Source organism: Aythya fuligula, chromosome Z (genome assembly GCF_009819795.1).
Source record: "Aythya fuligula isolate bAytFul2 chromosome Z, bAytFul2.pri, whole genome shotgun sequence".
Taxonomy (NCBI): Eukaryota; Metazoa; Chordata; class Aves; order Anseriformes; family Anatidae; genus Aythya; species Aythya fuligula.
In genome coordinates, this window is record NC_045593.1 from 43,348,493 (window position 1) to 43,370,459 (window position 21,967).

General features: G+C 35.9%; 1 protein-coding gene across 1 annotated transcript in view; it reads right to left on the reverse strand.

Moving 5' to 3' along the window:
* Positions 1-21,967, reverse strand: part of RASEF (RAS and EF-hand domain containing) — a 35,122-nt gene that overhangs the window by 10,922 nt on the left and 2,233 nt on the right. The window contains exons 2-10 of the mRNA XM_032206113.1: positions 13,240-13,386; positions 12,479-12,569; positions 9,609-9,704; positions 8,844-8,921; positions 8,225-8,340; positions 7,396-7,464; positions 5,942-6,026; positions 4,717-4,808; positions 1,559-1,793 (exon numbers count right to left, since the gene is read on the reverse strand). Of these exons, the coding sequence (XP_032062004.1) occupies positions 1,559-1,793; positions 4,717-4,808; positions 5,942-6,026; positions 7,396-7,464; positions 8,225-8,340; positions 8,844-8,921; positions 9,609-9,704; positions 12,479-12,569; positions 13,240-13,386 (1,009 nt within the window). The remainder of the gene's footprint in view (positions 1-1,558; positions 1,794-4,716; positions 4,809-5,941; positions 6,027-7,395; positions 7,465-8,224; positions 8,341-8,843; positions 8,922-9,608; positions 9,705-12,478; positions 12,570-13,239; positions 13,387-21,967) is intronic.

Genomic DNA, 21,967 nt, shown 5'->3' on the forward strand with positions numbered 1-21,967 from the left:
GTAAGAACTTTCTGTAGCAGTTCCATACACTAGAGCAACTTCATTTGCTGATTACTAGAGCCAACATTCCATCCTTGAATGTTGGCTATTTGGGACATACGCTTTCAAGACAGGTTCCAGGTAAAGCAAATTAATCTCCCTATGGAAAATTTCAACTTCAAAAATAATTGCAATTAGCAAATACTTTATTTCAAAGCTTATTTTACAAAAAAAAAAAGAAAAGAAAAGAGTTTCTCTACATGACATTACTCTATGCTGTTAATACTCAAGCTCTCGTATATGTGATTTTTTCATTCACTGCTATAGCACAAGAGAAAGTGAGCTGAAACTTTCTACAGTATCTGCTCTTAAATACTTAAAAAAAAGATCTCCTTTCTCCAGGTTGTTCAACAATCTTCAAAAATATTAAATTTAATTTGCAGATGACACCAAGTTAGATGTGCGTGTGTCGATCTGCTCAAGGGTAGGAAGGCTCTGCAGGAGGATCTGGACAGGCTGGACCGATGGGCTGAGGCCAACCGTATGAAGTTCAACAAGGCCAAGTGCCGGGTCCTGCAACTGGGGTGCAATAACCCCAAGCAGAGCTACAGGCTGGGAGATGAGTGCTTAGAAAGCTGCCAGGCAGAGAAGGACCTGGGAGTATTGGTTGATAGTTGGCTGAATAGAAGCCTGCAGTGTGCTCAGGTGGCCAAGAAGGCCAACGGCATCCTGGCTTGTATAAGAAGCAGTGTGGCCAGCAGGGCTAGGGAAGTGATTATCGCCCTCTACTCAGGTCTGATGAGGCCACACCTTGAGTACTGTGTTCAGTTTTGGGCCCCTCACTACAAAAAGGACATAGAGGTAGGTGCTCGAGCGAGTTCAGGGAAGGCAATGAAGCTGGTGAGGGGCCTGGAGAACAAGTCTTATGAAGAGCGGCTGAGAGAGCTGGGCTTGTTCAGCCTGGAGAAAAGGAGGCTCAGGGGCGACCTTATCACTCTCTACAAGTACCTTAAAGGAGGCTTTAGTGAGGTGGGGATTGGTCTATTCTCCCCCATGCCTGGTGACAGGACGAGTGGGAATGGGCTAAAGTTGTGCCAGGGGTGTTTTAGGTTGGATATTAGAAAGAACTTCTTTACTGAAGGGGTTGTTAGGCACTGGAATGGGCTGCCCAGGGAAGTGGTGGAGTCACCATCCCTGGAGGTCTTTAAAAGACGTTTAGATGTTGAACTTAGCGATATGGTTTAGTGGAGGACTTTTTAGTCCTCCACTAAAGAGATTGGACTCGATGATCTTGAGATCCCTTCCAACTTAGACAACTGTGATTCTGTGATTCTGTAACTCAAAAATGATTTATTGCTACAAAAGTCTACTAGAAAAAGTCAAAACATTCATTTTCTCTTAAAACAGAAAACTGTTTAAGAATGCTGCAAAAAACTGTCACTAATACTACCTAAATACATGTAAGCCACATACTTAAGTTTCATCAATGGGCAAATATCCATTTCATTTTAACAACAGGAAGACGATTTTTTCTCAAACCAAAGGTCTTTCTTAGAGAGGCACTAAGTCTGGCACTTACATCTGTATCAGAAGCATCACCACCAAAGCCTTCCTGCATACATTGCGACCTTTGAAAAATTCTTTGTTGCCTGTATTCCACTTCTGAATCATATTCATTTGAATCTCTCAGAGTAGACAAACCACTATCAAAACAGCTTTCAGGTAGGCTGTCAACTTCACAGTTTATCCTTTGCATGGGGTCACAGAGGGCTAAAGAATCATAATCTTCATCCACACATGAAGAATGAGATGATCTAAAACACAAGTATTGAAAAAGAAAGACAACAGAGCAAACAAATTTTATTTCACAGTTGTTTTGTTCCAGCAAAATCTGAACCATTCCAGAATGTTCAGTTCTTTGAAATACTATCTATAAAGTTTAAGACATATGTCACTGCCCTACTTTGGCTTTCTAAATATTTTTTTCTAAAATCACATTTCTCAGGAATCTCAGATCATATACCTACTGCCCAAGTGTCAGTAAGAACCCCAGTTTATTTATATGCAGAAAAAAATATTTGCTTTAAAAAATCTGAAAATTGACATAATATGAAGACTTCAAAGGCAAAAAATGACTGTACATTGCTGATGGTTTAGCTAACTTTGGCCTTGATATGAGCAAACAATAACAAAACACAAAAAATAGTCATGGTATACTGTATCTTATTTATACGAATACATCCAGGCTTTTGCTCACAGAGATACATGGGCCAGTAATTACTAACTACAAATTCAGAAGAGAGGACAACTGAGTTCAAAAGCTCAGAGATGGTAGAAGAAGAAGACACTGTTTTGTTACAATTTGGCAGACCATGCAAAACTTTCTTTACATGAAAGCCCTTTCTTTCCTCTCTCCCTTCCTTCAAAGGCCATCTTTTTTATTTTCATTCTGGATGCTATAGCATAGAAAAATACTTAAATGGATGCAGTAATGACAGTATGGCTTAGAGAACAAAAAGGATTTACTTTTTATTTGTGCAAAAGAAGCTACAGAAAATAAAGATGAATAGAACAAATCTTAAAAGAATCAAACTTTTAAAAAAGTTTATTGAGGCTACAATCATTATCCTGCTCTGCATGAAGATAGGGACAGGCACAAATTAAAGTGAGGTAGAATAGATCTCCAAGTCACAGTGAGGAAGACAGAAACAGTTTGGTTCTGTGCTATGGGAATGCATGTGAAGCACAACAGACAATGTCAACAACAGACAGCGTAAGCGTCAATCCTTGTAAAGTTGGTATTCTGCCAAAGGGGCTGAGACCTCCCAATACAATGGCACACCACAGAAGAACACAATGGGGAGAATCATGGAATTGTGAAGCTGTTACTGAACCAAATGCATGTACCCAAATACAGGGGTGTTAGAGTCATCATTGTCACACACAACATGCAGAACTGTTTAATTTCCATCTTTGCAGACTATTGAATAACCACATGAAAAAGCATTATCTTTACTATGGAATATCACAGCATCCTTGCAATTTGTATTCACATACCTGCTAGCCTATAGCAAATTACTGACATACAAAAATGGTGCATGCAGTAACAAAGTTAAGCTTGTCAGACATCCACCGAAATAAAGGTCTTTATTAGTCAATTTTCAGCTTCACTGAAGCATGGATTCAATGCTGGGAATTTCATATGTGCTTCAAGTGAGTTAGACCAAGACATATTATACAGCTAAAAAGGAAAAAATGCACTTACTAGCATAAATGGCTTAGAACATTTTAGAATGCAAATCAGTATCTCTTAATGCTGACCTGATGTCAGGAGACAAAGTACTGGATATGAAGAGGTTTGGGGACATTTATATCTTCCTTCATACTATTAAATCATACATAATAAGAGTAAATTTTATTCCTGCCACATAAACTTTCTTCTAAAGTAGCTTGCATTTCTCACTTTTACGAAAATGGAAGGATGGCACCAAGTAGCAGTTATTAATAAATATTCTCAGAGAAGGACATCACTAACATCCAGAGATATTTTAGTTATTTCTTCCCTAACCTCAGAAGATCACTCAATCTAATATGCAACTTACTAACAGCTGGCTCTCACAAAATTCCCCAGCAGAGGGAAATTGGTATTATCTGCATTCAGCAGAAGGAATGTTCTGTGATGAATGTTTTGTTCTGTGATGAACAAAAATTTATAGCCTGCAAACACATGGAAACAGCAGAGCAACAGTACTGAATGAATGTGGATATTATTAATATGAAGCAGAAGACAACACAATCACTACCAAAGACTTTCATCCCACTGGCAAAATATAAAACACAGGCTACTAAGAACTCTAACAGAGATCTATGTAGGGTTTGAAGTAACACCAAAAGAACAGTAAGACAAAATAATCTATTATTCAAGTAAGGACACACATTTTTCATGGCAATTCCAGCTATTTCAAAACAAAACAAGACAAAAAGTTTCATAAAATAGATCTATCTATTGATCTAATATCAATAGATATCTAATATTGATCTAAATGATCTATAGAACTCAAACTTGTTCCCAGTGCCCAGTGATGTCAATGAGAGTCTCTGCAATGATCAAAAGAAGTTCTGATCAATGACTTGCATTCATTAGGTACAAAACCAATAAAGCTCTGACTAAATAAGATACTTGTGTTTAGATAACTTCCTGTTCTCTGTGGCTTTTATCCTGTTAATATCCAAGTGCATTCACTATTCTTGCATGTCAGTGGGAGATGAGGATTTTTATTCTCCTGAAGAATTAGGCCTATATACTTTTGTAATAATTATTAGAGGGAAAAAAAAAAAAAAAAAAAAAAAGGGTAAAGATATGGCCAAAACCATTTTATGTACTAAGTACCGAGAAGGCCAGGTAATAGAGGTCCTCAGTAGATTTTTATGGGTTTTTTTGCAGACAAGGATGAGAGATTAAGAGTAAAACCAGGAACAAAATAGTCTAAGATTAAACAAAAGGCTGTCTGAACTTTCTGTAATTTACAATTACCACTGAACAGAGCTTTCCTGAGCTTCCTGAAAACACTGAAAATATTCCTCTTGATTTCACTGTACTTTGGATCTTATGCTATGACCACATATTTATTTTGAATGAGGAAGAATTATTTTCTCTCTTACTTGACAATATTTGATTTGCTAAGACATTTGTGATGTCCAGCCTTTTTAAACATAGTAAAAGCAAACGTGTCTTACCTGTCATATCGTGGGTTTAAAGGAGACTGTCCACCGCTACATTTTGGACTGCTTCTAGAAATGGTACTTCCTGGTGAGGTGTTTGCTAACCGCTGAGACAGATACACAACAAGTGCATAAATTTGATGAACACATGATAATTCATCATGATAAAAGCGCAAATCATCAAAATTAGTACTCTATATTTTCATGTATATCCAACCACTTATTTTTAAATAACAGCACCCTTTAAATATGATTGGATGCCTAAAGGTCCACTATATCTACTATTTAGGCTCCACTGTTGCCTTAATACTGGACCTGCTAACCACACTCAATCACAAGACAATGGAATTTCCGAGAGGATTATTTCATTAACTACACCTATGAGATTTTGAGATCTCAATATTTTGAAAATATGACGTTTGAGATCTCAGTATTGAAAATATCACATTGACTACTACAATAAGAAGGAAAATGTTACCAGATGAGATGTAGTTTCCTTCCCTTGATGTGTTTTAGGGCATGGCAGCAAATTGAATGCCCGTTCAGTTTTTCCCTTCCTGGCCAGTATTCCCTCTGTGGGCCCATTATTCTGGCTTCGTTCTTTTAAAACAGTTACTTGCTTTCTTGGTGATGCAAGAGCTTGCCCAATTACTAGTTTTGGAGATTAGCAGGTTTCCCCATACCACAAAATAGCAATATAGAGTAGTTTTTTTGTAATTTTCAGTCCTTCCATTCTCTGGTTTGAAGGATGCTGTGTCACACCTGTTACAAAAGATCCCTGTACAGCTCCAATAGCCCTGAGCGAGGGCATACTATCAGCAGTCCCCGTTAGTGACTTGCCTGAACAGAAGTTCAAATTAGGTTAAGACAAAGAAGGAAGTTTTCTGAAGTGTGTTTTCAGTGGTAGAGTACTCCAATATATACAATTCAAACACATTTCCTTCAGTTCAAGAGAAATTATTGACTTATTCACCTCATCAGATATTTTTGGCCAAAACACATTAAAAAAATCACTAATTTCTAAAGCACATAGAAAATGGTTGTGCTTTAGCAAAAGCTCCGTTATTTCACATCAAAGTCTACTGAAATCCAACTACATGAGTATAACCCCGGAGTGAGACCACTCAAAAAATACCAGTTTTCTGGCTACCCACTGAAGGACAAACAATTTTGCATTTGGTGTGCTATTTCTTATTTCTTCTATCTTAAAGTATAACCTTACAAACTTATAATTACGTACCAATGACCTGTTGAACTTGCTGAAACTGTTTTCAAGTGCACTTCTTAAACCATCATTGCTGTCATGTAGTTTTCTGTTAGCTGATCTGACAAGGAAATATAGTTTAACTTGCAGAAGTATAGCAAAGAACAATATATATATATAACTTATAGCAAAGAAAAATAAATATATATATAACTTATAGCAAAGAAAATTTGAAAAAATACACATTTAAAAAAAAAAAAAAAAGTTTCCTTTTTCTTTAGGTGAACAGCAAGGAGTAATGTGGGACCAGAATTGTGATGTCAGATACTCAAACAAATAATTGTTGATAATTAAAAAGCACTGTAAAGTTCAGCCTCCACTGGCAGTCTGGGAAACTCTGCTTTACTTCCATGTTATGATCTGAGGGGTTGAAAGACACACACAAAAAAAAATGATGTGGGAGTAAACTGGTACAGACATTCCTGAAATAAAACATAACTATCCTTTAAGTGTTGCTGAGACTACTTTAAACACAGACGTATTCAGCTGCTTGAAAGAAAGAATGTGATTAAGAATGAACTAAAGATATAACAAACTATTCATTATTATCCTCCTTGAAAGCAAAACTCTCTGTGTGCCTCGTATAGTACTGCATACACTTACTACTTTACAGACTGGGAGTTACTGGAGAAGAAAAGTCAATGAAAAGGGAGCCAAAGTAATGATATTTAGAATAGTATGGATCGATTCAAATCTCATTCAGTTTATCAGAAAAAAATAAAAGTCAGCAAGGCTAAAAAAAAAAAAAAAAGGATAAAAAGAAAAAAAATAAATAAATAAATATTAGTGGTTCCACTGTGACACACAACCAAATACTAAATTCAAGAAGCTGCCACCTGTGCTGGATAAATGTTCAATACCTGGCTCCTGGCTGCCTGAGTCAGTGGAGAGCTCAGTCTAAAAGCAAATGGCACAGGATGACTCTCCAAACAAGCAGCATGAAAAAAAAAAACAGAGGTGGTTTTAGAAGACATAAACAGAACATGGGTAGGCTACCAAAAACTTGATTGTATTGAAGTTGTCTGGTGCACAACTACTTTAAGCTAAAAATAAGAATCAGGAATGCAACTAATGCCATTCCAAATGGATTCAGCCTTCTCAAAGTGAGTATACAAGAAGTGGGATCTGATAGGCCTTTTTTTTGTTTGAGGAATGAGGAGCTCAAACAAAAACGTCAAGGAGAAACACAAAACTCAGATGCCATAGCAGTATCTTGTCATAATTATCTGACTTGAGAACACAGGAACACAAACTTAAGCAATAATAAAGATCAGCAGACTACCTTAAATGAGCATAGAGTCCATTTTAGTACTTTTACTTGCTATTTTTCTCAAATCTCATACTAGTCTATTTCAGAACTACAAAAATGCTTATCTATGACTATGTTGCGACAAAGCTTGTTAATAAAATCTGAATTACTGAGGACTTACTGAAGCATTTCAATTTGTCTTTCCAGATTATCCCTGTCTTCAGTATACTCGCGGATTATTTCTAGGTCTCTGAAAAAAAAAAGAAAAAAGAAAAAAAAAATAAATTATTCTTTACAGAATACCCTTTTTATTTTTATATTGCTCTTGGTGGAGGGCTACACTCAACAGGTAACATTTATAAAGGTAATAAGTATGGGGGTGGAGGGAAGATAATTCTAAAAGATAATTCTGAATTCAATTTCGCTATGTTTACACCATTGCTGAATTATGTTAAAAGCAGTTTTACACAAAACAAGTAACCTGATAATTTAATTGATCTATGAAAGTAAATCTCAACAAAGACTGTGAATGAAAAGTAAAAAAAAAATAAATAAAAAATCAATGAAATCATATGAGCTGACTCACTGAAATACTTTCTGTGTTTTATGGGGGTAATAGTGTAATGACACTGTTATAAAGACTCTGGATTACCCTGAAAATCTAGAAGCAGCTGTTGGAAAAAACAGTTGAGATAAATGTGGGAGGCTCCCAAAACTATTTTCCCTAATATTCATAGAGATATTCATCAGAATGCAAGTCATGGAGGAAAAAACTTTTACTCCTAACTGAAGTCCCGATAAAATCAATGGGCTTCCTTGAACAATTATCAAAGTTTGCATCATGTACAGAACTTGCTCTCTCAGAGACCTGATAAGCAAAGTGAGTAACAGTCATGGTGCCAACTTTGCCAATGGCAAATTTAGAAAATAAGTTACCAACTTTACTTAGTAACTGTATCAGATAAAAGATTTTTTTTCCTGGTGAAAAGAATGAAGTAGAAAAATCTTACCTCTCCGTGTTTAAAGTCTGATCTGCATACTCGCTTTTCAAGCTATCTAATTCACTTTGTAGGAAAGCGATATTTGTCTGTGCTTCTAGGAGATCTTTCTTAAGTTTCTGATTTTCCTGTAAAAAAATGAAGATGTGAGATAATAGCTGTCACAATCATCTCCATAAAATGCTGAAATATTGTAATGCTTAAATAAAAGCCATCAAAATCAAATAAAAATGAAACACGAGGAAATCTCAACAGAGAGGAAGAAAGAGAAGAGGAGCACTTTAAAACATCAGAGAAATCTGTAAAGTAACAAGCAAGAACCACAATGAATTTTGATTTTTGGATTTCACAGTCACACATAAATGGGACTATGTTATTTCAAGCCATTTCTAAATGTAATACCTAGAATGTGCATGCATTAATCTAGAACTGTTAATATTTTTTGCAGTTTAAAGATATCTATAAACATATCAACAACTTTAAAAGTTTATCTCTTAGCTTAATCATTAAATTATTTATTTAATTTAAATTATTCTATTAAATAGCATTAAATGCGGGAAGAAAAAAAACAATTATTGCAAAAAGCAAAAATTGAGAATAAATTAATATCCTAATGATAATCACTTCTTACCAGCAACATATCATGTATTCTTTTTTTCAGTTCAACCACATCTTCCCTGTGATTTATGCTTCTGGATTGCTCCTCCAGCTAGGATGGTTTAAAAAAAAAAAACACTCAATTAACGTACATTCTTAATTGTTCTCATTCAAAATATGTAAAATGTAACGGAGATTATGTTAAATAACCCCAACAGTGTGTTACAGCTATTGAAGTTTTTAAAACCCATAGTATTGCCAGCTGCATGAGTAGGGAGAATTATTCCAAGAATTATTCCAAAATTTTGTAGTCTTCTATAAGATTTTTTAAGATTTTTAAGATTTTTAACATTTGAAAGAAATGTACTAGATGACAAAACCACTAGTTATTACTACACTAGCAGTGTAGTACCACAGTGAATTAGTATATTGGGATTGACAATTTCATCTAAGTCTATTAATTAGAAGTACTTAGTGGTAATGTATTAGCCTGTTTCTAATGTATCAAAAACAAGACAGGTAACTGCAGTGTTAATATCTTCATAGACCTAGAAAATTATTCAGCAATGGAATTTGGCAATTTGGTCTCTATCCTAAGTATTTCCCTAAATTACACAAAATGTATATAACAGCACAGAACCACAACACAACCCAAAAAATGATTTGAAGTTGTGATTTACCTATACACATTAAATTAAAAAAACTACATCATGATTAACCATCTTGGAGAAGGCATTTCATAAAGTCAGCATCTCTTACAACACTTTAAAAATTCTAGCCATGAGTACAAGTTACTTACCTTTCTAAGTTTTTTTATTGTCACCTGGAGATCCCCAACTTCAGTATCATATTGGCGCTTCAACTCATTTAGTGCTTCTTCAGCTTTTCGTTTCTCCTGTAATATAAGTTATCTTACATTGTTGACATAGGTTTCAAATGTTTTCTAAAAAATGTATCCATCAATTTGGAAAGCCAAACATTTTCCCATTAGATTAATATGTGTAATTTTGTCTTTCCATTAAGTCTAAAACCCCTTCCTTAAGATCCACTGATACTGATTCTATTATTGCAGTCCACTTATGAAATATTCACAGAAATGAAACAATGAGTTGGAAGTGAAGTCATGTGTCAATTCCATGCTTGCTTTCATCTCACAGTCTCCAATGCTAAGCATTTTCAATCACTTAAGTAAAGCCAAAAGAGGAGTGTTCAAATTTTACTTTTACATATATGTAGGTATGTACTACATATACAGATGTGTGTACACACACACAGACATGCAAGTCAAGGCACTGAACCCTTCTCAAACTAGTCTTCCATGGTTTTGCACACAACATCCTGGTAATAGCACTACTGTGCCACCATCACTTACTTACATACTTTCTTTGAATTTTTTGCTTGCAAGTGTTTGAATATGACAGGCCCACATTAAGTAAAAGGTATGCTGATGACAACATCTTTAGTCATTAAAGTTTCACATAGTACTCAGTCTTAAATCAAGTGCAGTATTGGGGATATTATTTTAATTCCAAGAAATTGTGAAAGGAAGTTTCACCAGGAAGGGTTTGGGATTGACAGAGAAAAGAATGGTATGCGCCCAATGATGCAGATGAGCATGCATTCAGCTCCCACCTCCCCACCCCCCTCCAGCATTCTCAGGTACCAAGGTGTGTGGGTTTTTTTTGGAAGACAGGCTGTGCTTCCACACAGAAAAAGCATGTGTGGACTTTGCTCAGAATGCAGTACTTTCCTGCCTGAGATGCTGACATCCGTGTGCTAAAATGATAATCTGTCAAAGTAATCAGTTTAGGCTGGATTCTCTGCTGGCACCTATACTGGACTCCTAAGTATTGCTTGGTAACTATTTGCTTCCCCTGAAGAAACAAAATAGAGGGTAGGCTCACACTGCAGATACTATCGTGCAAAGGCAGGTGTCACGGTGGCATGAGTGAGATCACTGGCAAACAATAGCCCTGAGTACAGGCTCTAAGATTAATGGCTTAGCACAATCCCACAAAGTAAATATCTTACATTTACTCTCGGGGTGTTTTAGTAGGTGGAGTATGCAGAGCTATGAGCTATGGGGAACATTCAGGAGTGTACTGAGAAGAACGTTGTGGGAAACAAGTTAGAGCCCATTTTCGATATCAGGGTGTGAAAGGTGAAACCTCAATCCATGCAACTCAGCAACAACCTGAGAACTAACACTGATGACTTCTTCGCAATGTTGCCTGGCCATTTCTTTGGCACTTAAATCCAAAGAACAGATCTAGCATAAGCACTGCAAACTACAAAGGGTCCTTTTAAAACCTGAAACATAAACTACATTCACATAATAGATAGCAGACTTTTACATAGATAGTATGTGATTGAGGATGTCCTCCAATTGAACAAACGCACACACCCTGGTCATATTTTTACAGTACTGGACAAGTTTTTCAGGACTTCTTCCAGCGATTTACTACTTTTTGCAGAACAGAAATTTTCCACAACAAACTTGTTATCTAAATATAAATGCATACTCTCCCTGGAAATGGCAAGTTTTTCTGTACTGAGGCCTGTATTATCATTTGTTAAATATATTACAATACACTATTTTGTTGGAACTATAACATTTTTATGTCATTGTATTTTGTTACTAGGAAAAAAAAAGATTTTGATGCCACAATAGGAATTTTTTGTCCTCTATAGAAAAAGACAATGTTTGAAGCAAATCTGTCAGAACACTTTTTACTTTCACAGATCATTTGCTAAAAGATATTTAAAATCAGCAAGATGGCTGACTGCACTTTTTGCTTCTTATCCTGCAAATACTTTGAAGAAAGAATATATAACAAATATACAGAGGTTCAATATATGGTGCATCCTACCAAACTAATTACAAGAACCATAGTTTATGTTTTAATCAGTGAATTTCTTATGCCCACATAAGAATACTTTGCATGAACAACAGCTCATATTATATATACTACAAAGTCTGGTTTATCGTATGTGAATTTAGTAACAGTTCAACATGAAGCAGACAAGACAGGTAGGGTGGATTTCCTGTATTGCTTTCTGCTTAGAATTACACAGACGTGCAGTTTTATTATATCTTTCAATGAGAAAGGGGAAGAGAGTTCTTGTACTTTGCCATCAAGACTACAAGTGGGCTGAAACAAAGGCTAAAACCTGAGTACACTGAAACAGAGAATATCCCATCAACTTCAAGAGGTCACAACTGTCACACCATATCATCACAAACACCCTCTCTCCTCTAGAAGTCTAAAATAAGACTGCAGCACCACAACGTAACAACAGGGGAAAGAAAGGTCACTGCTCTAGTCAGATGTACAAATTAGGAACAAATTATTTAAGCATTAATTTCTACATAAATTCATCTATTAGCAGTAATAAAAGCAGTAATAAACTGCTTTACATCACTATTTTCTTACCAAAGAAAAAGAGATTTTTTTTTCTCCGTTTATTACATCTGAGCAGCCATTCCCCTTTGAGGAAGCATTAAGAGAATACATTTCCCATCTCATGGATATTTTCTTTTCATCCAGGCCCTGCTTTCATTGGCTTTGAGCCAGTCGATCAGCATCAAAGACACACCTGTCCATCAATCCTGCATAAATCCACTGAGAGTTCCGTCATTACGAAATAGTGTAAATACAAAATACTCACTTCCTTTTTAACTTTATGCTCCGCAGCCTGTATCCGTTGTTCCATCTCTTCCTCCAGCTCACTGAGCTGAGCTGCCGCTTTATCCTGAGCTCTAAAATTTAAAAGTAAATTCTCTCTTAGGACTTGCCTTGTGTCTTGACAAAAAGTTATGTGAAAAAAAATTGCCGGCCTCCACTGAAACAAATTAGACAGAGATGGAAACAGTTGAGCACTGCACAGACTTTGCAACTGGTGTGGCTGGGAACCTAAATCACAAATTAATTTGAAAATACAGGCAAATTAGATTTTAAATAACAGCTGACAGCAGATGATTAATATGAAAGACATCACATCACATTTTGAAAATGAAGTTACAAAGATAAAAGGCCCCTCTGGTTATTCTATAATGAGACTTCGAAAGGATAACTACTTGCAGCAACTTGCAGCACCGACACATGGAAAATCTGTCCTTAGCTCCGGAGAAGCAAAAATACATTTTTTCAAATGAAATTGTAATGGGAGAGTATGCTAAACCTCAAAGGTACAGCCATGGAAGAGGAGTCAAAATGCATTAAGACATTAAACATAAGAACACAGACAGAATTTATCCAAAGTATGAACAGGGAATGTTTATGCACATGTGCATATAAGCTAACTTTAGAACTCAGTTTATGAAAACACTCAGGCATATTTTGGCATTGACTTCCAGTAGTTTAATCCAACAAAGTGCGAAAGAGAAAAATGTAACTGCATAAGTGAACTAGAAGCACAACTCACTATACCTTTTGACAGCAATGGCCAAGGTTTCCATCTCTGTGCTTTGAAGCTTGATCTCTCGGATGAAGTTCTTAATGACATGTTCGTATGACTGGATTAATCCTGGTTCCACTATGTGTATGTTCTGATACAGAACACTGACTTGCTCTTGTCTGAAAAAGACAGATACCTTTTTAACAGACTTACTTGGAACAATGTTCTGTAAGAGGTTTGAAAAATGTATTACAAATGAAGGTATTCCCCTTTATTGCCTATTTTTAAAATTTAACAAGTTAAATACAGACATTGAACATTCAGCAAGATAGGTCTGTGTTATTCTAAATTATTTTTACTCTTTCAATTTCTTTTAACATAGCTACTGTAGAAAAATCTTTTTTAGTTTTAGTCAATTTTTTGTACTTATATTTGTGATGTATTGAAGAGCATGCCACTGGAGTAATCCACAATACAAATCAATATTTCTGGTGGCTGTAATGTTAATTATAATCTGTGGAGAGGTATAATGCTATAGCAAGCTGCATAAAAATGTGAAAGTGAGTAAGTACACCAACCACCTAAGTAAAAATGGATGTTTAAGATACAGTAGGGGCTGATCATATGTCCTGTGACACCACCACATGGGGTAAAATGACAGAGGTTTGCTAGCTAGGCTGAAAACTAAATACAGGTAACAATATCTTTGTAGCAATATGGAAATATGCATGGCCTGCAAAATTCAGAAAAGCAAAAAGCTACCCACAGAGGCACAGAAGCAAAGACAGCTACCTGTACAAAGTCTGATGCTCCCCATCTGTTAGACATTTAGTCTTCAGATATATTGTATAAGTGGGCAGATTTGTAGAGAAAAATAAAATACTCCTCTCTCATTTAAAACAAATTATTTTGGTGCTGAAATCTGCACCCCTAACAATGACAGCCCTGTTTTATTCCACAAAAACAGTACATAAATAAAAGAAAAAAAAATTGTAAGAAGCTAATTTTACATATAACTCTTATGTGAAAGACAACTAATATATAAAGAAAAAATAAAAAGTCTCTGTAGATCTTTTAAGTTATTAAAAGACTTCCTGAAATTTATACTGCTTCTTAATGGCTGCCCCAATGCAGGAATACAATGTTCTGATTCCCACTTAATCTGGACTCATTCCTGTAGATTGTGTACAGTTTTAATTGTCAAAGCAAACCATTTTGACAAGATGCAAAATAGCATAAGCACCAAAATGTTATTACACAGATTAGTTTGTAAAAAGCTCTGATTTCTGGTCATACCATTATTAATGTCAGGTAACAGTTTGTATTAAAAGCCAGCTTAGTTCGAATAACTGGATTATCATAAGGCAATTATATGATACCTACCTATCTATATATATATATAATATATCAGAGAAAATTCTATAACATCAGAATTTAGCAATTCTAAGGACAACTGAAGCTGACTGCCCTGTAGACGTTATACCGGAACATAGGCAGGTATTTGAGAATTTACAGATTTAAAAAAAAAAAAAAAAAGTAAAACGGAAAAGCAGGTCTACAAAGGTGCAGGAAGCAGACCAGTCATGAGGAAATACATCATACCAGTGGCAGAAATGTAAACAGAAATAATGTTTTGCAATTTCTAGTCACACGCCATATCTAACATATCACAAATACCTGTCCTCTTTTTATTGTTACAGGAAAGCTTAACCTCTAATTTAATGATCCTCCTTATTAGAGAGCTGCTACTCTTCTATGAAAGGCAGTGCTAATGAACACATTCACTACAAGCATGATATCAACATTCAGTGTGGTTTTCCCACCTGAGGTACTTCCAGAGTTTAAACTATCAACATTCCAGCACTCTGCTTCTTCTTTATGATTTTCCCATGGAAATTATAACTTATTTTATTACAGCTGTACCAGAATTGCTCCTTTAGCTCAGATTTCCATTTTAAACAATTAAATGTTTCAGGAAACCATAAAATAAGTTTCCAGATGAAATGCAGATACTTATTTCAATACACAGGAACATAACACCATCACAGAAAATACAGATTTACTGAAGCCAGAGGCATTTTTGTGTACCTACATGTTTCTGTCTTGCAAATGGTCTCATTTACAAAGCCTTAGGTTTTAGGTGTATTCAGTAACTACAGAAGTTAAACTTAAAGTAAACTTGACTCTGACTATGTATGCATACAATTTCATTTAAATAACATTTAAATAGAATAATATCAAGGTTCACAAAACGTATGGTTACAATAACATACAGATTTATCTGATCATCAGATGACACAACATATGTAAAAGCAACATATCATTAAAGAACTCCCCAGACATATGTTTACTCAGTATTCTACATGTACCTTTAAGAAACTGTTAAGGGACGTTTTCCTTGGCAACCACACTCAGATAAAATAACACCATTAAAAATGCTAAAATCGGGAAAAAAATTCATTTAAAATCTGCCTTCCTTTCACTCTGTACTATTACGTCATTCAGACATATGTGAAATTTCTGTGCTGAAAGATTACAGCACAATAAAGAAATTTAGAATGCTTGTGATAACAGCACATATCACAGAATAAGTTTATGATTCAGGTTCGCCGGGTCTCAGTTAAATTCCAAGTGTACAACAGATCGGTTGTATTTAAACACTGAATTCCAAGTATCAGCAACTGGATAAACAGTAAGTTGAGTGTCCCGAAGTGATACCATTCACAGATTTCCTACTACACTTCCATTACTGCTGATTAGCCTTGAAGCTGGAGTATGACTGTACATGTACTTCAAAAATTACAAAATGCAGTCTCTCTGTAGTCCCTTTACTTGAAATTCCATTTAGTCTGCTAGCTGGATATGATAACATATGCTGCATCTCATAAATTCCTGGCACTTCAGCAGTCGTCCTTCAGAGATGTAAACACCTCACCAAAACTGCTTACAGAACAGTCTTAAATTTTAGATAAAAGCAGATACGGTGCATATTTGAAATTAGCTGCTGAAGAATGTCACTTCTTCACACAGTGTCAATGTACACATACCCCTTTAGAAGTGTGGCATGTAAAACAGAAATGGCACTAGCCACAGCAAGATGAACAGAGGTTATCAATCTTCTGAGGCAAATACATTCAACTCAAGTTAGGTCAGTGCATATAACTTTTAGGAATAAGAAATACAAATTCAAGATCTGTATTCTGGAATTATCTTTTTTTCTGTTAGATTTCATTGTTGCCAGGGAAATGCCTACTAATGACCTTATTTCCTACAAAGCAACCAAACAGTGGCAAAATTACTTTTTACTCGATGTTAACACAAAACATACATTACTTGAGCAAACATTTACCTGAGACTCTTCCAAATCACAGCCTACCAATTTATGGTAGGATATTTAAGGACCTACATGACTTATTTTCACAAGGAATATACGGTTATCTTGGTACTCTGTCTTTCTTGCCCCATCCTGTGCAGGGTTCGTCATTTGCTAACTTCAGGTCAAAGAAGCTACATCCAAAAAACTACACTGTACAGAATCTTGGAAAGGACATGCAAGACTTTTTTAGATAAAAGTTGGCCACTGAAATTCTCAGTGACACTCACCTGTGAGCTTCTATGGCAGCCTTACAGGATATCTCAATTAAAAACATCAATCAACAAGTACTGCAGCAACAGGAAAATGCAGGAGAAATGAATTAAAGCAACAAAATTGATGGGACTCTACTTGATTACTTACACCTTCAGCAAGCAGTAATACATTTTCATGAACTGGGAAGACTCTTACTGACTTAATCACTCCAAGCATCCATGATTAGCATAGAGCACGTTGTGATAATATTTTATACTTTCACTGGATTTTAGAAGGATGCAGTTACATACACTGTATATCAGCATGCAATAAGTATTTGATGATTAAGAGAAGAATTGTTCTTAATCATCTCTTTCATATTTTAAATCACTCCTCTACATGCTTTGCTAAGCATTAGTGACATCACTGCAGCGGGACAAACTAGTTGCTATAGATATTGCCTAATTTATTTGTTTATCTCCAGTTCTCCTGGACATGCTATTTCTTTCTGCAAATGTATTAGTTACTCAAAATTATTTGTCAAGGGAGATTTCACAAACAGACTTTACTGAGCTGACTCCTGAACACTGAATAGTCTTTGCTCTGAACAAAAAAGGAAACTAAAATGCCTTTGCTTCAGTTTCAACAAAATTCATATGAAATGCTCAGGTTTGTCCTTTAAAATTAGCGTTTCTTGAAACCCACAAATCCCCTTTTAAATAGATTAAAAGCTGTACCCCTTTAAGTTCCACACAAACACAGCTGTAAAGCTTCACAATTGCATAGAAAGAGCATTTTCAAATACAACATGAAAGAAACTGTCACTTTGGACCCTCTGGTTCTATGCTGGTACCGTCTACCATGAAGTATAAGCACAAAGCACTTATAAGCACTTAGAAGCACAAAGTACTTACAAAAAAGTACATTATCCTGACCAGATACTGGTCTCACTTTACCTTACCTCATCTCAAAGGTTTTACTAGTTTAGGTTCTCTGTAAAATTATTAACTGTAATTATATTAATTGTAATTGTATTAACTAACTAATGTTTTAATAACTTCACATAATACTGTATTACATAGAGTTACTGCATTACAGAAATAAAATAAATCTGCCCTGATGATAATGCCATCTGTAATATGATAGATTTAAAATACCAAAGTAGAATGGAGAAAGAGCAGAGGAAAAAAAAAAAAAGAAAAGAAAAAAAAAAAAAAAAAAAAACACAAAACAAAGATTAGAGATATCAGATACTTAGATGATATTACATGGCATAATTTTATTTAAACCAATTCATATCAATTCACAGTATTGTTTTAAATGGCTGAATGACAGTTTGCCTACCAGTCCACACTCCAAATGCAGCTCAAAGGAAGTTGGTGGAATGTATCAAAGAAGAGTAACTCTGAGTTTCTTACATGTATTCCCTATCTAGTTGCAAAGAAAGTTTGTTATGTTACATGTTCTGTTTAGTCTGACAGATTGGGCTGTATTTGTAGTGCAGTTCTCCACCAAGTAAAAGGCAAAGTGCAACAAGCTTTCAGAAAACAGACAAAAATCAAAGATTTGACAGTGATGTTATAATACCACTTCCCCTGGCATGGTAATGATTCAGTGTTTTTTCCACCACTATTTTGTGTATATTTACCAGGGTCTGCTTTAGAAAGGTAGAGACTTACAAAGGTACCAGCAGAATTTCAGGGCCCACCTGTGCAGAGCACTCAGGAAAACACAACGCAGCAGGACAAGATAGAAGCCCACTTGGACTGGAAGTGGGCTAAAGAATCTCACTGGGCTAGGACTGCAATGAGAGGTAAAAAAATGAGACCAAATTGTTCTCCAGCAAGAGCTTTTACATTAACTCAAAAGAGGTCTTTCTGTCTACATATATATATATATGTATATGAAAAAGACATATATAGGAAAAGACATATATATAAATATATAATATAAATATTTATATATATGTCTTTTCCACAACATCCATTGCTGCTTTTCTGATCTTTGCCTTCACTTTTGTCCTCTTTCTTAGCCATGTTACTACCTGCAGACTTACAGTCCCCAACTTTCAAACTTTCTCTTTGATTTGTTGACCCAGACATCCTTCAGGCACCTGAAAAATACAGCTTCTGATTTTGTATGTGCAGGTAGAAGCAAAGACAATCACCACTACACTTAAACATGTCTGCATGCTGATAATAATAATAATATGCCCCTGATTCTAAGCTTTAGAATGGTCTGTCCTTGAATGGTCTTTTCCCAGTGTAGATGATCTTGCAAAAATCACTCTTACCACCTGTAGCACCTCTGTTCTGGTGTGGGTATGAAAGGATGAAATGCAAGGTTGTCTGAGCCAGGAGGATCTGAGCTGGGTGGTCAGAGCAAGAGAAAGATTAGGCATCACACATCTGTCCTTACACTGGAGATTAATAACCTGTGTGTACTACCAAGAATAGGAAAATACCCTGTTCAGAAAACCTTCTGTCCCAGGTGAGTGTCTAACACTTTCTCCTACAGTAAAAGCCTTGAGGAGAAACACAATTACATGAAACATTCATACAAAATAAACTTTGAAGTATTTCTTAACCTGAAGCACAGTGTTTCTTTTAGTATCAGCTTTTCTTTATAAGTCCTTTCACTAATTGAACTGCATTAAAAGAAGATCAAATCCTCAACCCCCAGGTGAGAGTTTGTCAAGGGAGTGGCAGCAGATTTGCAGGGATGGGACTTCTAGTGTTCCAAGAAATAAATACTGTTCCCTGTCCAAGGACAGACGTGCAACTTGGAGCAAGTAGTGGGGCACGTGTGGAAAAGTCTGTGGGAAAGGAGGGAAAGATGAAGTCTGTGGAGAGGCAGAATGTTCCAAATGATGGGTCTATTGAAAATGAGACACAAAAATTTCAGTAAAACAAATGAACCTAACAAAAGAGCCTAAGTTATTTGGTACAGATGCTGTTCTGATTAAAGGAAAAAAAGAAACAACTGGTAGGAAAACCTAAGGTAGCTCTGAAAGACTTCTAGCTCACAGAAGATCCTCCACACTTCCACACTCTTCCTGCAGAGCTCTTTTGCCAACCCCTCATTGTGAGAAAACAAGAAAAAATCCTACAGCACAGATCCCCTCTTCAGCACTGTGATAAAGGTGGACCAAACAGCTGCTTCTCCTCAGGCTTTGCATTCACTCCCTCTCTGAGAAACACACGTCAACTTCCAAGGAAATTCCACTGCTAGTATCATGGCTCTTCATCTCCTGGAAATAAACACAATCTCCTGATAAGAGCTGAGGCTTAGTTTTCTATTCACTTTGGCACAAAATCCATTCTGGCTCATGACAGCAAGTGCATAATGAGTTCTGAACTATTTTTTTCTGCAGAAGAGCCCCCTTCCTCTCATGTTGCACAGCAGCATATGCCATTAGCATCATCCACCTTTACAGTTTAAGTTGCTACTGTTGAAAACAATATTCTTTTCTCATTTTATGATGTCTACCAGACCAACATTTTCTATACAGGCCCAGATTACATATTTAGGAGTGAACTGTTTTCTCAATTAAATTAGGAAACTTTGTAATTTTACAATGCATAAAATCTCATAGTATGGCAGCGCAGAAAGGAGGCAAAAGAAACAGATCCCCAGATTAACAATCAAGGCAGTGGAGAGGCTTATGTCTGAAGCAGAACAAATTAACTTAAACAGGGATACAAACTTTCTTCTCTAGATTCACCTACATTCATGATGAAATTAATTTAGTTCATTTTTCAACCAGTTTATCCCAAACATCACAGAAATACTGCCTGCTATTGTTGAAAGGGATTCAGTTTATCCCAGCAATAAGCAAGAAGGCTCACAATACATGCAGTTCAAGTCTTTTCTCCTTCTGATTTAAGATCTTTGAAATTTAAATTTCAGAATATGTTTTCTGGGAAGTTTTTACCCATGTTTTACAGACAGAAATAACTGCTACAAGGATCATAAGAATAGGTTGTATCCTGACGAACCAGTGGACATCGGATCATTCTTTGTTCCAAGTTAAAAAAGCAGAAGTGTGGCTATCATGAGACCTTTTCACATACTTAAAGGAGTGCATGCCTGTTAAGGGAGTGGAGTGAAAGTTCTCATCTTACCACTGAAATCCAAACAGACCTGAGGAAGACCACATATTAAACTGGAATGCAACACCAGTAACACAGCCACAGGCTAAACCCTTTCAGGGCAAGAAATACACTGGACTACTCACTGCCTGGAGCACCAAATAGCTAAATTCCCCTTTTTTTTTTTTTTTTTTTTTTTTTTTTTTTGTAAACCAATGGCTGTGTCTGAGTTCTAATAAAGTAGATCTCCTAAAGCTCACACAGATATACCCCCATTGGCTATTCTCTCCATGTAAACCAAAAGTACAGCAAACTTTTTGTGTTTAATTACTCATTATAGCAGATTGAATATGAACAACAAAGAAGGAGTAGTTGCATTTTTAAATTAAATGAATGCCAAAAAAATACCCAACCCTCTACGCAATTCCACTAAAATCTGACCTCACACATTATACTAGGTCACTAGCCTGGAAAGATTCCACTTTTTTGTGCTAGAGGCACAATTGCTCACTGAGTACATGTGGAGACTAAGACAAACAATAATTTGACTCACAGTGACCACCTTACAAAGAAACCTAACTGAATTCAGCCCTGAAAATCTGTTCAGAGGGAGTAGGGCTGAAAAGAAACTTTGCAGTGTTACTACCCTTGTTTAACTACATGAGATACAACTCCAGAATGGACTTGAATGTTTAAGCTAACAGAACTGAGCCACCCAGACACCAAAATACAGAGACAAGGTCCATCCAATAATAAAAATTTATTTTCAAAAATTAACTAAATTCAAAATATGCTCATTTTAGTACAGGCATATTTTATTACCTGGTACTAGGCAGTACCTTACAGTAAAAAATGTTGCACCTGATGCCTGCTACTCCATTAAGTTAGGATATTGATCGGTGTTACTGGGTTTTCCATGCTATTATGGAGACCTATTTATGGCTTTTAAAAGCTCATTTGTAGAAGAAGAGGCTGAACCACATGTGCTGACATCAGTGAAAATTTTCCTTTTGGTTTCCACGGGTATTTGATCAAACTCAAGAATGACACAGACCGCAGATGCTGGGTAATTTTCTCCTTACTTCAGTAATATTTTTGTCT